This window comes from Pogoniulus pusillus, chromosome 15 (genome assembly GCF_015220805.1).
Source record: "Pogoniulus pusillus isolate bPogPus1 chromosome 15, bPogPus1.pri, whole genome shotgun sequence".
NCBI classification, from domain to species: domain Eukaryota; kingdom Metazoa; phylum Chordata; class Aves; order Piciformes; family Lybiidae; genus Pogoniulus; species Pogoniulus pusillus.
The window spans coordinates 13,500,832-13,516,513 of record NC_087278.1 but is presented as its reverse complement, the minus strand read 5'-3'; the positions used below and the strand labels follow the sequence as shown (position 1 = coordinate 13,516,513).

At 41.6% G+C, this 15,682-nt stretch overlaps 1 protein-coding gene across 1 annotated transcript in view; it reads left to right on the top strand.

Moving 5' to 3' along the window:
- The first annotated feature begins 508 nt into the window (after nucleotides 1–508).
- STAB2 (stabilin 2) overlaps nucleotides 509–15,682 on the top strand; it is an 85,977-nt gene continuing 70,803 nt past the window's right edge. Inside the window, exons 1-7 of the mRNA XM_064154853.1 lie at nucleotides 509–592; nucleotides 3,526–3,659; nucleotides 4,354–4,469; nucleotides 9,132–9,217; nucleotides 10,615–10,684; nucleotides 14,085–14,180; nucleotides 14,471–14,596. Of these exons, the coding sequence (XP_064010923.1) occupies nucleotides 509–592; nucleotides 3,526–3,659; nucleotides 4,354–4,469; nucleotides 9,132–9,217; nucleotides 10,615–10,684; nucleotides 14,085–14,180; nucleotides 14,471–14,596 (712 nt within the window). The remainder of the gene's footprint in view (nucleotides 593–3,525; nucleotides 3,660–4,353; nucleotides 4,470–9,131; nucleotides 9,218–10,614; nucleotides 10,685–14,084; nucleotides 14,181–14,470; nucleotides 14,597–15,682) is intronic.

Here is a 15,682-nt window from a genome sequence, read left to right as displayed (position 1 = left end):
GAACCACATTCAGGACACCCATGCTAACGTTATTGGAGTGATAGGACAACTTCCAGAGATTCTTTGCTCTGCCTCAGATGGTTTGAATAAATGCAATGATAGCAAGCACAGCAGTTACTCCAGTCCCTGATCCATGCCCACCTAAAAGAAAAAAAAAAATCTTCTGTCATAACAGTTCAGTGTCCTTGGTTTTGTACTGTCAACAGCTTCAGAGAAAGGGATAAATTAACAATGCTCTGTCAGGATATCCTGTCATTCAGTTAGGAAGGGTTTATTCAGCTTTGCAGTGAAAACTTTCAGCAAATACTCTGCCTTTTGGAATTTTTCCTGCCTGCAGGCAAGTTTCACAGGCTGTATTCTTCACTCATTTTCCTTCAGGAAGAGTCTTGTTAAACTCTCTGCCTAAGAATGCAGAAGAAATACCATCTCTAACAAACAGTTGGTTTGTGTCATAATATTAGTTCTCATTTCTAGAGGGTTTGGAAGGAAAAGAGTCATATTTTTCACAATGGAAAAAAATCCTCCTCTTTTATTATTTTTGGCTTTTTTGGCTGCAGTGAAAATATGTTTGATGTCACAAGTCCCAGATGAGGTAAGAAGTGGCTTTTTATTTTAACGATTCATTGCTATGTGTCTGTATCGCACCATAAGGATGGGGTTTGATTCACTGTTACAGAGAGAAAAGCTATCAGATACAGAGAATAGTTATCTTGTAGAATAAAACCCTGCTTTAACAGTCACTCATGCATGTGACACTGAATTATAAATGAAGAGCTCTGTAATTCAGTCCTCTGAAATAGCAGAAATGCATTTGTTTATTCCACGTGTGATTTTGGCTCAACGCATATGTCATGAGTACGCTGAGAAGTCTCTAAAAAGGACAAACAGAGCAAAAAGAAATTAAAGAAAAAGCACTGGAATTTTTCATAAAGCAGAAGATGACAGCAGTAAAGTTTCCATAGTGAAAATTATCTGCTCTACTAACCACAAGGAGGAAAAACTATTTCAGATAGGTGGGCAGAGGAGAAACCTAAGGAGTTGACATATTGGAAGTGATTGTATAAAGTTAGAAATTGAAGAAAAATCTTTATGATGTCTTTTGACAATATAAATCCTATGAACCTGTGGAATTCCACTAAATCTATTTTCACCACCCTCATAAAGAGGCAGGAAGCTCTGGGATATGAATTTGAAGAAGGAGCTCAAGCGTGAGACATTCACTCATTTAAACTGTGCTCAACATGAATTTTTAAATTGCTGTGATCTGGAGGCAAAAAAAAACTTGTAAAAGAAAAGACAAATGTACAAGCAACAAATAGAGAGGGAAAACAACTTGCAGGGATACATGATCGGTTGGTTGGGTTTTTTAATGTAAAAATCCTTTGGAAAGTACAAACAGGTACTGGGAAACATGTTCTGTTGCTAATAAAAACAAAACAAAACAAAACAAAACACAACACTAGCAAGTAAAGACTCAGAAAAATCAACCCACACTGAGTTTATGGTTATTCAACATTAATAGTACTGATCTGATTTAGTGGGAGTGCACACAGCACGTAGGAGTTAAGGGGCCCACACTGTCCATTTGCTCTGTGTTGGTTCTTGCTCTGGTGCAAGAGTCATCTCTTCTTTAGGATGGGCCATTAAGGTGGTGAACTGGTGTTGAGGTCAGGGTTTTGAAAGGCTTGAAGTGTTCAAGCCCTCTTGTGCTGGTGCCTCGTACACTGGTTTTGAATGGGAAGCAAGGTGCAGAGATGCTCTCGTTTGAGTTTATGGGAGCAACCTTAGACCTGAAGCCAGACAAGACAGCCCCTACACACATACATACATACACTCAGGCACACAAACAGTGGGCAGGTACAATTATTCATCATAAACATTATTTCCTCACATGGGCTTGATAATGAATTCAGACTTTGCCTTAATTGACTATTTAACTGCTTAACTGAAATCCCACTCAGAGAGCTAATTTCGATTCAATTGTGTCGGACAGGAAGTCTCCCGTGGTCAATATTGCTTGAGTGAGTTAAAACTACCTAAAAGGATCCATACTTAGAGAATATCAGATAAATTGTTATATTGGACTAGAATACGGAGCACTTCACAGTACTTCCTCTCCAAGAATGAAGATTACATTTATTACTTTTCTTGGCTTTTTTAAGATTGTATTTTTGCATTAGATCATTTCTCACTGGTTTTTCCAGCCCCAACCATTCCGTGATTTGTGAGTTACGAATGTACTTCTACAAATCCTCACCAGGAAGACAGAAGATGGAGCCAACTTTATGTGGTGTTCGCCAGAGACTTATTGCTTTAAAATAGGTCAGCTGCTTTAGTGGTAGAAAACAGACATTATTTTTGGTATACAGACATTTTCAAATCTGTGATTTCTGCAAACACAATATATAATGCTGTCCCAGGTTAGGGTGGATCCCTCCCCTGGTAGAATAAGCTCACCACAACACAGATGTTTTTTGGAAAGTCAGAGAAAGATGAAATTGTATTTCTTATAGCATAACAGTATAAAGATAAATAAACTACTAGAGAAAAAAAATTACAATAACCTTAAGGGAGATGGGGAAGAGGTCAAGCAGCAACAAAGCAGCAGCAGCCAAAATAGCAGCCGGGGAAGATAGCAGGCAGGTGCAGCTCAAGCAGTAGAAGCCAGCAAGGGGGAAAGAACAAGCTGTGCTCCTAGACATAAAGCTCTTGATGCTCCAATGAAATTATATTAACTTATGCATTGTTGCCATCATATGGCCCCTGGAATGTTCACCTCTCCCCTATGTCTGAGCTAGAAAATCAGCTCAAATGGCCACAAATGCCACCACTGGAACAATACTTTAAGCCCTTTCTCCTTTTTGCTACCTTCTCAAACATTTGTTATATTTGCATTCTTGAAACTGGGACCTCAACAGCAAGGGCCAGAAGCCCCTGGTATTTGAGCTAGAGGACCAGGGCCAGGTTTCCCAAAGTGGGCTTGTGCCTTCTATGGATTTCTCTAAGTAAAAAAAGCAGAAGGCTGCTGCTCTCAGTGTATTCTGGTGAGGTCAGGCTCACAGCTTCTATCAGCTTTGGATACAAAGCTAGATGTTGTTCATTTACAATGAATTGAAAATACCAGCCATAGTCCTTTACTTCAATAGGGTGGCACAGTTGATAGGAAACTTGCTTTTGACAGGAACGAAGGCTTGTGCTGTGCTCTGTGCACACAGGTCTGTGAGCAACTTCCTTCACCCCTGCATTTAGCTTTCCCCACCAAATGCAGAAAGCACTGTCTGCACTTGTCTTTCTCCATCCTGCTCTGGGTTTGCAAGGCATCTAACACTTCATAGGCTCATGCTCCTTAGGTAGCCTTGCTGATGAAGCATTCTTAGGAGAAATATGACACTTTGAAGGGTTTATCCTGCAGTGGACAGCAGAGCTGAGTTAAATCTGCCAGTTTCCAGTAATGCCACTGGGGGCAGAGATAAACCAATGCAGAGCATTTTTTCCTTCTTTTTAACTAATCTTCTTTGATTACAGATTAAGAAGCAATGTGATCAAAAGCTGATCATTCGAATGAAGACAGAATGTGTACCTTGCTCTTTAAACTTGGAAACCCAGTGCCCTGCTGGCTACACCAAAGTAACCAACAGCACTGGGATACCAGACTGCAGGTATCTCTACTGTCAGAGCTTTTCTCCATGAATATTATTCTCCATGAACTAGAAAATGTCAATTCATATCACAAATGCTCGATTCCATGCCATTTTCTTATCATTTACCATCATCTTCACCACTTCTGTAACCCAAGCTTTGGTCAGAGTTTGTTGAATCTAAAATTATTCAGCATATTTATGTGTCAATCATATAACATATTATCATATAAATAATAGATTTTCAAACTGCCATGTTGGAGAGGTGTGAGGGGTAAAGGGCAGGAAGAAATATCTCAAAGCAAATTTGAACTCTTGCCTTTCAGATTAAGAAAGAATAAGAAGAAAGCCAATATTTTAGGGAAAGCGTAGCTGTTGTGAGCTTACCTAGCATTTAATGAACCTTGATATTAAGTATTTTTTTTTAATATTAATCAATAACTCAGAGAAAACAGCTGTGTTTATGTTACAGAAATGAAAAAAACAACCCCCAATCACATAAATGTACAATGGGAAAGAAATAGCTCTAAGTATCTTTTTAGACCTTGACATGTAGCGTAAGTTTTAATTAAGAAAAAAAGTTAAGATCAATACAACTAAGCATAAAGAGCTCTTATCTGAAACTGAAAAGATAAGAGGAGGCTAAGAGTTTTGCTTTTCCCCACGGAAGACTTTTAATTACTTTAAAGCAAGTCTTAAAACTTCTTTTCCTCAGGTATTACCTAGAAATTAAAACACACACACTTTCTTTTCCGGGATGTCGCCACCATTGTATGAAGGAGTTCGAACACCCTGAGTGCTGCCAGGGCCACTGGGGCCCAGACTGCATGGGTAAGCTCTAGTTTGCTTCGTTTGAGTACTGTGTTCAGTTCTGGGCCCCCCACTTTGGGAGGGACATTGAGATGCTTGAGCGTGTCCAGAGAAGGGCGACAAGGCTGGTGAGAGGCCTCGAGCACAGCCCTACGAGGAGAGGCTGAGGGAGCTGGGATTGGTTAGCCTGGAGAAGAGGAGGCTCAGGGGTGACCTTATTGCTGTCTACAACTACCTGAGGGGTGGTTGTGGCCAGAGGGAGGTTGCTCTCTTCTCTCAGGTGGCCAGCACCAGAACAAGAGGACACAGCCTCAGGCTGCGCCAGGGGAAATTTAGGCTTGAGTTGAGGAGAAAGTTCTTCACTGAGAGAGACATTGGACACTGGAATGGGCTGCCCGGGGAGGTGGTGGAGTCGCCGTCCCTGGAGCTGTTCAAGGCAGGATTGGACGTGGCACTTGGTGCCATGGTCTAGCCTTGAGCCCTGTGGTAAAGGGTTGGACTTGATGATCTATGAGGTCTCTTCCAACCTTGGTGATACTGTGATACTGTGATTTGGAAACATGTAAGTAAAGCAGTGATTTGTCTTCTCTTCAGAAACTATTACCGTGAGAAATTTTGTCCTCAGATTTTAGTATAGGAGTAGAAATAAGCAGAAGTTTTCAGTCAAAACTGAAAAACTGGGTTTCGTGAAGAACACATATTCAAAGCTTCAGTTAAAAAAGAAACAAAACCCCATAGACAATTAAAAAAAAATAATCAAGCAGCCCTCTGATTTTGAGGTTTTCAAAACTAATCATCTCAAACTCAGCACCTGAAAAATTACTTTTCATTTGGGAGAATCTGCACAACAGCTTTTAAAACCACTGGCTTTGATGTTTCATTGTAGGTCAAAAATACTCTAATCTGAGTCTGAAATATTTCCAAATCTCTCGCCTCTTTTTTTGTTTGTTTGTTTTTTATGTAAAGCTTAACTTGAAACAGTTTTTCCCTCCAAGTATTTCTGAACCTCAGCTGAATGCTCAAGGCCATTTTTGATCTAGAGACAATCAGAACTGCTCCTCCCACTGTCCCTTCCTCAGGAAAAACTTCTCAGCATCTCCACAAATGCATCAAACCCCAGGCTACTGAAGTGGCGATCAAGATCCACAAAGGAAGTTTCCCTGCCCAAAGAGAGCATTTCATCCTTTATTTAAAGAGGTCAAGGTCTGGTTCAATGACTGTAAAGGCCTTTTGACCACAAAATAGATGTGAAAGTTATTTTAGCTTGAGCTACGATTTCACTACTAGTGATCTATCTATTAAACAAAGAGTCAAAATCCAACTCACTAAAGAGATGTGCAAATAGCTGCGTATATCGTGCCTGGTCACATCTTCTCCTGAAGACAACTATTTCTGTGGTGATTTACCAATTTTCTGTCAAATGTAGCCTAAGTGCCTAGGAGAAGGAAGAGAACACTACATGTGGTTGTCATCTCATGCTTCAGGGTGTTCTGGAAGGCAAGAGGAGGAGCATCAGTATTTCTGGAGAGGAGCAGAGTTTGCAGCCCCTGAGCCTTGCCTGGGCTGCTAGAGGAGGCTACAGAGGCAAGGAAGCCTTCTTTTCCTTCAGACAAACTTCCCAAAAAGCAAAGAATTAAGGTCTCAGCATTGTTCCTGCTGCTACTAGGAGGAAGAGAACAGGTTTTTGCACACACAATACAAGTGCATATGCCTCACCTTGAAACATTTGGAGGAAAGCTGGTCCTTCCTGAGGCCAGATAAAAATCCTTGACCAGGGGCTTACTTGACATTAACACACTGATGGCAATGACAAAATTAGGTGTTAAATAGCACTCTGACTTCCTTAAATGATAGCACATGCTGAAACAAGCAGTGTGAAGGATTGCTGATGTGTCCCTTTTCCTTTCCACAAAGTGCCCCAAGCCAGCCAGCTGCCCACCTATCCCTCTGTAAAAAGACATCAAGGAAAAAGGGAATAGTACAGAGAGAAGGAGTTCAGGGGGGGAAAGCACAGCTTTTTAACACTTCCAGAAGAATCTGATCACTGATACCAGATTGATGGAGTTCAGATGCCACATATGTGTCATGGGTTGGCTTAATGGGAGGTACTCCTACCCAAACACTGGGGAATATTTGCATGGCTCCAAGAAAAGTCTGGATATCAATTGAAAGGTGCACAGTATGGGCAACTAGATAGAAAGCACTGTAAGTATTGAGGGGGGGTCGGGGAGGAATGAAAAGGGAAAAAATTACCAAGAGGAAAGATAATAAAATTAAATCTATCAAATTTTAGGTCCAAAATACATCTTCTTTCCAAGTTCTACTCGTTGCTTCAGCCTGTAGGGAGTCAGGCAAAGAGAAGTAATCCAAGGGATCTGCATTTGAAAACACTTGGGAAGTGCTGAATTAAACTCTATGAGGCAAAAAAAAAAGCCAATAGATTTAAGCTATTTTAGCCTCGATGTAGAGTCTTGGTCTTCATATTCCAACAGCTGTAAGAGCTAAGAAGCATCTATTTCGTAATACCTTTCAAAAAGTACCCTAAATAAAAGCAAAGGTCTCACTCCTCCTCAGCACTAGAGGGGTAGCAAGTGACTGTGTCAGCATCACTCCAGTGTCCCAGCACTGACTCCTGCAGCCCCACTGGCCAGGGGAAGCATTTTATCTCCCTGATCAAACGCCTACAATATGGCAATTTGCTAAATTTCTGATAAAGCTGTCTCTTGCCAGTGTTATCAAACCATGAGACAAGAGGTAGTGAAGGCAAGAGGCAATGTAATGAATACTGGCTGAAATGAAAACCTCATTTGTTGGCAATTATTTTTGCATAGAAATGATACCCTCGACTCGGAGTTTTCTCTTTCTTTGCACATTCCCAAAAAGCATCAGTGCAAGTCAAACTGTTTCTGTTCAGAGCAGATGTTGAACAGGCTGCATCTGTGTGAGTCCTAAAGATGAAATCTAGCTATCACATGGTAGCCAGAAAGCAAGATGCACTTAAAGGCCACTTTAAAGTATACATATTTGTTACTTTACATCATTTCTGTTTATTTCATCTCAATTCTAATGTATAGTTTTATTACAGTACATAAGAGATAAACTACACTACCATTTCAATCTTTAAATTGCAAGGGTTTCATGGGGTTTACTGAGATGAAACAGACCTTACAGACTCAGCATTAAGGGATAAATTAAGAAATATTAATAGCCTAGCTCTGACCAAACCCTTCTCCAAAATTAGGTGTATATATATACACACACCTCCACTTATTTACCCATCACTCTATGCAAATAAAATCCATTTCCATGAGAACTTCTGTACCACTCAGACACTCTAAACTAGGATTAAGTTACTCAGTGGGAGCATAAATCCATTTCTGCCCATCCCTACCCACACAGAACTGAGACTCTTTGTAAGCAATAAATCCGCCAGTAAGATACAGCAAAGAACCTATGAGAGCAGTCAGAGTTTGATACATTTAGATACCACCTGCATCAGGATTACAGTACCTAATGGGCACTCCAATTACAGGAAGGAAGGGCTTATGGAAGGGAGGTAATAAATCATTTCATTAGAGAGGTGGCATATCTATAAATAATAAGGATATGCCTACAGGCAGGAAAACCTGACAGAGGATCTAAGAGTCACTGTAATATGCATTTCTTGTAGACAACCTTTCAGTAGAAGTTTGAAAATGAACTCTTTTGATTTGGAAATACAGTCATTGCTGCTTATCCTCTCCCTCTGGTTGAGGGTTTTGGTCAAACTCTTATCTCTCCTGGTATACCACTGCTTGTAATCATGGATTTAGTGCCAGAGGATCTGAAAAGCATAGCACATCGTTCACACATGAGTTTTACTAGTGGCCAGAGCACAGTGAACACAGAAGTATGTTATGGGTTAATTAAATTTCAGTTTCCAAGATAATTTGAATCAAATGTCAGTCTTATGGGACATAGTAAGAAAAAGGAAAAACTTCCTACATAAAGCAAATGCAATATGTGTAGAAAAGAACAGAGCTTATTTTTACGCAAGAATAGCATCAAATATAATTCTTTGAGCCAATTTTCTATCAGTCAGGGTTGTATTAACGTATAGAAGAGTCAGGTAAACCAATTCTAACAAAAGAAAAAGATAATGGTTCAGAGTACAGGCTGGATGTTAGGTGGAAGTTCTTCCCAGAGAGAGTGATTTCCCACTGGAATGGGCTGCCCAGGGAGGTGGTGGAGTCACCATCTCTGGGGGTGTTCAGGAAAAGACTGGATGAGGCACTTAGTGCCATGGTCTAGTTGACTGGCTAGGGCTGGGTGCTAGGTTGGTCTGGATGATCTTGGAGGTCTCTTCCAACCTGGTTGATTCTATGATTCTCTGATTCTAAATATTGAGAGTGTCTGCAGATAGAGGTGGATCATCAAGGGTAAAATGAATACAGCACTTTAGCATAAGAAAAGTATTTTGAGGGCAATCCTGTGATTACAGTCACTAATTTAAATTCCAAGATTAGATAGGCTATCACTCTCTCTTCTACCAGAGATTCTAATGAAGAGGTTCAAGCAGCTGTAAATCAACAGTTGTCACTTGAAGTCCATGTCTGCAGCCTCTTAGGCATTTACCTCTAATGCACAAAGGGAGCATAGGGATTAGAGTGAGCTGACTGATGGCTGAAACATTATCTTTTCCAGCCTGTCCAGGAGGAGCAGCATCACCATGCAACAAGAGAGGACACTGCTCCCAGGGCATAAATGGGAACGGAACATGCACTTGTAAGGTACATCCTTTCTTTTAAACAAAAATAAAGACAGAACAACCAACCAACAACAGGAGCCCCACATCAATTCTTGTAAGAGATAATGTACGCTCCCTTGCATAACTTCTGTTTTCAAACTTTCAGAAACAGCCAAGATGACTTATTTGGAATCATTTTTTTTTCCCTTGGATTGCACTAATCCTTACACTGCTCTTTCTACAGACTTGAGCATGTCTGGATGAAAAGTTTTTGAAGCTCTGCCTTGTCTTCCTGAGAGATGTGTTTTGATTTCCCCTGTTTTTCAGAGCACGCTTACGCCTTTTTTCCCTGTGTAGAAAGTATTTATACCTCAGCCTCTGCTCTCAGCACAACGTGCTCTTTGCAAAGCATGCAACTCGCAGTGCTTGATAGCTTAAACCAAAAAGATTTGTTTCCAAAGAAACTCCAATCTTTGCTACCTCTCCCTCTACTGGTTAATCTTTTTATTACACTAAAAGCACATCAGAACACGTTAAGAACAAAGTGAGAAGTAGTCAGAAAATGTAACATAACAATTGTGAGAATGATTTGGGCATTAGGGCTGGTTACTGTTCTTCTTGTTGACCTGATATTCAAAACATCTGATTTGAAATGTAAGGTCTAAAAATTGCTTTTTGAAAAGGGCAGAGGTTGGGGTGGGGGAGTGGTGGTGTTGAAAAATCATTCAAAATACATTCTTTCCTGTACTGCAGTAGTGCTTTCTGATCGGCATCCTGGCCTGCATCAGGAATGGTGTGGTCAGCAGGAGCAGGGAGGTCATTCTGCCCCTGTACTCTGCACTGGTTAGACCACACCTTGAGTACTGTGTTCAGTTCTGGGCCCCCCAGTTTAGGAGGGACATTGAGATGCTTGAGCGTGTCCAGAGAAGGGCGAAGAGGCTGGTGAGAGGCCTTGAGCACAGCCCTACGAGGAGAGGCTGAGGGAGCTGGGATTAGTTAGCCTGGAGAAGAGGAGGCTCAGGGGTGACCTTATTGCTGTCTACAACTACCTGAGGGGTGGTTGTGGCCAGGAGGAGGTTGCTCTCTTCTCTCAGGTGGCCAGCACCAGAACAAGAGGACACAGCTTCAAGCTACTCCAGGGGAAATTTAGGCTGGAGGTGAGGAGAAAGTTCTTCACTGAGAGAGTCATTGGACACTGGAATGGGCTGCCCGGGGAGGTGGTGGAGTCACCGTCCCTGGGGCTGTTCAAGGCAGGATTGGACGTGGCACTTGGTGCCATGGTCTGGCCTTGAGCTCTGTGGTAAAGGGTTGGACTTGATGATCTGTGAGGTCTCTTCCAACCTTGGTGATACTGTGATATTATTTTCTGTTGGCAGCTGTTTTCAGCTTATAGAGATAGATGAGAAAAATAAGTTTTGATTTCCATTCTGTAATTCACAGGAAGGGTTCAGTGGGACAGCCTGTGAAAAATGTACTGCAGATAATTTATTTGGTCCTTACTGCACATCAGGTAAGTTTCAGCTTTCTTTATTGAAGTGGGGAAAAGAAGGTGAGTGAAAGCCGTACTTAGCTACTAAGAAATCACAGTGAAATGAAGCCTTGGGCAGCCTCTTCTAGTGAGAGGTGTCCCTGCCTATGGCAGGGGGCTGGAGCTGGATGGTCTTTGAGGTCCTTCCAACCTAAGCCATTCTGTGATTCTATAAATGAGCAGAGCATTTAAGGACTTCCCATCAAGAGCTGTTGTCTTCTTCAGGGAACAAAACAGGGAAAGAAAACAGGCAGCTACTCAATTCCTCACTAACAGTGAGCTGGATTCAATTCAGGACTCCACAGACAAGATTTTCAATGTACTGCTACAAAAATGTCAAATAAATTAAGGCTTGGAATCCTTCAGGTACGCCTCTTCTTAGACAATTATCATGGTGCTCACTTCTTCTAAATTATGGATTCAGCAAAGCCTTTGACACCATCTGCCACAACAAGCTCCTGGCAAAGCTGGCAGCTCATGGCTTTGACAGATGCATTCTGTGCTGGATCAAGAACTGGCTGGAAGGCAGAGCCTAGAGAGTGGTGGTGAATGATGCCACATCCAGTTGGCAGCCAGTCACTAGTGGTGTGCCCCAAGGATCAGTGCTGGGTCCAGTCCTGTTCAACATCTTTATTGATGATCTGGACAAGGGGATTGAGTCCAGCAGCAGTAAGTTTGCAGATGACACCAAGCTAGGAGCAGGTGTGGAGCTGTTGGAAGGTAGGAGAGCCCTGCAGAGGGACCTGGACAGGCTGGATGGGTGGGCAGAGGCCAATGGGATGAGATTGAACAAGGTCAAGGGCAGGGCTCTGCCACAACAACTCCAAGCAGCACTACAGGCTGGGGACAGAGTGGCTTGAGAGCAGCCAGGAAGAAAGGGACCTGGGGGTACTGGTAGATAGTAGCTGAGCATGAGCCAGCAGTGTGCCCAGGTGGCCAAGAGAGCCAATGGCATCTTGGCCTGGATCAGGAATAGTGTGACTAGTAGGACAAGGGAGGTTATTCTTCTCCTGAACTCAACACTGGTCAGGCCACATCTTGAGTACTGTGTCCAGTTCTGGGCCACTCAGTTCAAGAGAGATGTTTTGATACTGGAACATGTCCAGAGAAGGGTGACCAAGCTGGTGAGGGGCCTGGAGCACAGCCCTGTGAGGAGAGACTGAGGAAGCTGGGGGTGTTTAGCCTGGAGAAGAGGAGGCTCAGGGCTGACCTCATTGCTGTCTACAACTACCTGAAGGGAGGCTGTAGCCAGGTAGGAGTTAGTCTCTTTTCCCAGGCAACCAGCAATAGAAAAAGGGGACACAGTCTCAAGTTGTGACGGGAGAGGTCTAGGCTGGATGTTAGAAGGAAGATGTTGCGAGAGAGTGATTGGCATTGGAATGGGCTGCCCAGGGAGGTCGTGGAGTCACCATCCCTGGAGGTGTTCCAGAGAAGACTGGATGTGGCACATAGTGCCATGGTCTAGTTGACTGGCTAGGGCTGGGTGCTAGGTTGGACTGGATGATCCTGGAGGTCTCTTCCAACCCGGTTGATTCTATGATTTGTATTTAATTGATCTAAATACAGAAGGTTGTTACTTAAAATATTGGGTGGGAATATACCAAATTTCCAGTGGCTTACAGTGGTTTGGTATGGTTTTAAAATACATCAACAAATTGGACCATCTGTATTAAAGCAAGGGGCATTTAAATTGGTATGCCTCACTCAAAAAAGAAATCATTTTCAGTCAGGACAAAAATCCTCCTAGCCCAGTATCCCATACTGGAGGCTAACAGTCGATAACTAAGGAAGAGTAGAAGCAGGCAGAGACTGATTTTAAGTTGCTCTGTTAAAACATTCCTCCTGGATCCATCCTCCATGAATTCCACCTTGTCTCCAAGTCAAAGTCGGGTTTGCTCTCCACAGTATTCTGTGCCATGCATATGCAGCACAACTACATATATTTGTGTACTATTTCCCAGTTTTATCTGTTTCTTTTAATCATTTCTAATATTTTATTTACCTACCCCTGCTGAACATTACACTGACAAACCAGAAACTTGCCTGGGAAAAAATACACTAAGAAGACTCTCTTTCTTAAGAGATAGTAGTTGGGTATTTCTAAGTAAAACTCTTTTTCCCTCTGAAGAGCTACCTAAAGTGATTTCTATAAAAGAGTCACAAATGGCCTTTAAGTTATCTGTGTTGGTTTTCTACACCAGTCCTTTAGGACTGATGACTCGAAGGCCTCTTCTTCCACCAGCCGTCCACTGGATGCCAGTGTTGACACACAGAAACGTAATTCAACCCACACTTGCAGGAAAATAGGGTATTCAAATGAATTCAACATCTTAAATGTAACTCTTTTCCAACGAGCTACCAGAGGAATCAGCTATGTATGAATTTAAGCAACATTTTACATTGCAGCTTTCTGATATTTGAGCTCCTCCAAGTTCTTCTAAGCACCTATAAATATTATGCATTTGTGACTAGCTGCTTTTCAGCAATGCCTTAGACTTTCCTGGGTTTTATATTAGGACTACTGAAATGGGTAGAACATTACCAATTAATTAGTGCAGGTGATTTGCATGATTACACAAAATGCTTGCAAAGGGAAGAGGATACGCTACAGGATATGCTACATTACTGCAGCTTAGACATGAAACCAGCAATACAACTCTGTTCATCTTAGAAGCTTTTCCAAGTTTAACTGCAAAAGGCCTTTTAAAAAAAGTATCATTGTCATAACTGAAAGAGATTTAATTATAAAGCTTTTCAAGGGTCCTTAAGGCTTCAAAACCCACTTATAAAAGGGCCTTGTAGTCTCTGAATGCAGCATCTTGTGCTCGTATTGCCATAAGGTTTATAACCAGAAATGACAGAATATACAAACAGGTCCAGAAAAAAGCCTGAGACCTGTGCAGTGGTGAAATATCTCTTTAACTAAATTCTGTGTAAGAGAAAAAAAACCTCACAAAACTCATGTCTTCTGGAGGTGGCTGAGAAACAAAACTGAAGCAAAAACAAGCAATTTGCTAAGAGGTATAAAAAAGGTCTACATAAGATGTTATATTTGATTTTGGGTCAAGACACTATGTCAAATTTTACAAGTTTCATAGTATTAGCAGCTAGTTAGTTTGGTGCTTATAGTGTGTATTCTGAAGATTTTCAGGGCCCAGACTATTAACAGTCTCAAAATTCCATTTTTCCATTCCATATTTACTGATGTATGCAACTGCGGGTGTTGATCTTCTCATCTTGGAAGCCTAGAAATGCAATAAACCAGGTCAAAGATTGGTTTGGCCAAAGCTGTTGGTCAGAACAGTATTTGCTATAGGTAGCCACTAACAATGTCTTCTAACAGCATTATTATTCAGTAGAGCAAATCCATCTCTCCATATAGTTTGTGACTGCGTTCATGGAGTATGCAACAGTGGAATTACAGGGGATGGAAGATGTACTTGCTTGTCTGGATACAAAGGGCTCAGGTGTGATCAGCGTAAGTAGATTGCTTTTTCTATATGATATATTCAACAGTTCTGACATACAATTATTAAGGATGAGTGTAAAATCAGTCTCAGGTTAGTTACTCTAGAGCAACAGAACACAATGAACCTCAAACCCTGTGTGTGAGCTTTCATAACTATCATCACTACTTCAACTGCCAGAAAAATTATGAGAGCAAGGGTATTGGTGGCCCCTAGACCAAGTGTACTCAGAACCAGTTTATTGATGAGCGCAACGCACAATGTGCAAACACAGCTTCACCTCTCACCCTCTATCCCTCAGCAATAGCTGAATGCGAGGCCTTGCGGTGCCCTGCAAATTCCAGATGTACTGCCTCAGGTGAGGATGGAAAACAACTGCAATGCACGTGTCTGCCCAACTACTATGGAGATGGTACACGATGTGAACGTGAGTCATTTTCATGTCCATCAAGTGCTTTTTATACAACAGCATTAGTATTCTAATTTAGATGCTTTTGAACCAAATCTCACCATCTAAACAGTCTTAAACAGTCTCATATGTGCAAATTATATTCCTTCAGAATGGAACTAAACCCTAACACGTGCTTCAGAAGCCCGTCAGTCCTAGTGAGTCTTATTGCAAAAAGGCCAGTCCATGCAACCAGATTAAAGCTAGTAAACCACCTTGAAATACACAGTGCAGATAGCTGGGTCGTTGGTGTTTACCTTTTGCATTCCTCTACTTGAAGTTCAACTTCTTAAGTTGCTTCCATAAAAATCAGCAACAGCAGCCAAGGGTTTATATTTATTGAATATATATCATGAGGTGACTCAGCTTCATCACAAAGCATGAACTCTACAGACAAGCAAAGATCATTTTAGCTTTCCTGGTTTTCATTAAACAAAGCATCTCAGCAAGAGGTAAATGTCTACCTTAAAGCTGTTTTCATAGACTGCCCTAGAATGCTCAAATTAACTGTATTTCGAGACTCTAGATTTTTTTTTCCCTCTTTTTGCACTACATCTTACAGCACCAGCTCTTCATTCTAGACCAATTGTGATGAAGAAAATGGTTGTACCTGATGCTGGAAGCACTGTTTAGTAAATGTTGGCTTTAGTCATGTCACAAATACAATATTTCTTAGTCTGCCTTGGAATATTTACTTTAAATCTTCCTGATCTTAACTATGGTGTCATCCTCTCTGAGTAGCCTCCATAATCCAAGAGCAAGACCTCAGAAAGTCATTCCTCAGGGAATGGGATGTTCTTCTAGTAGGCAAAGTGACTATATCAGTCAGTAGAAGAGGATATTATAATCCTTACTTCTCTTGGGATTTGAATTGGTTCAGCTCTCATGGATGTTGGTCACCCATCCCAGTACCCTTAAATACTGGAGCCACTAGTAAAGGTAGTGTTTTATGTTGGACTGGCTGGGAAGCAGAGGACAAGCAGCTCCAGTGCAGCTAAGTATGTAAGTGATGCTAGTAGTGGTTGCCTCAGACCTCAACCTGTGGTTGGTTTGAGCATGCAAATA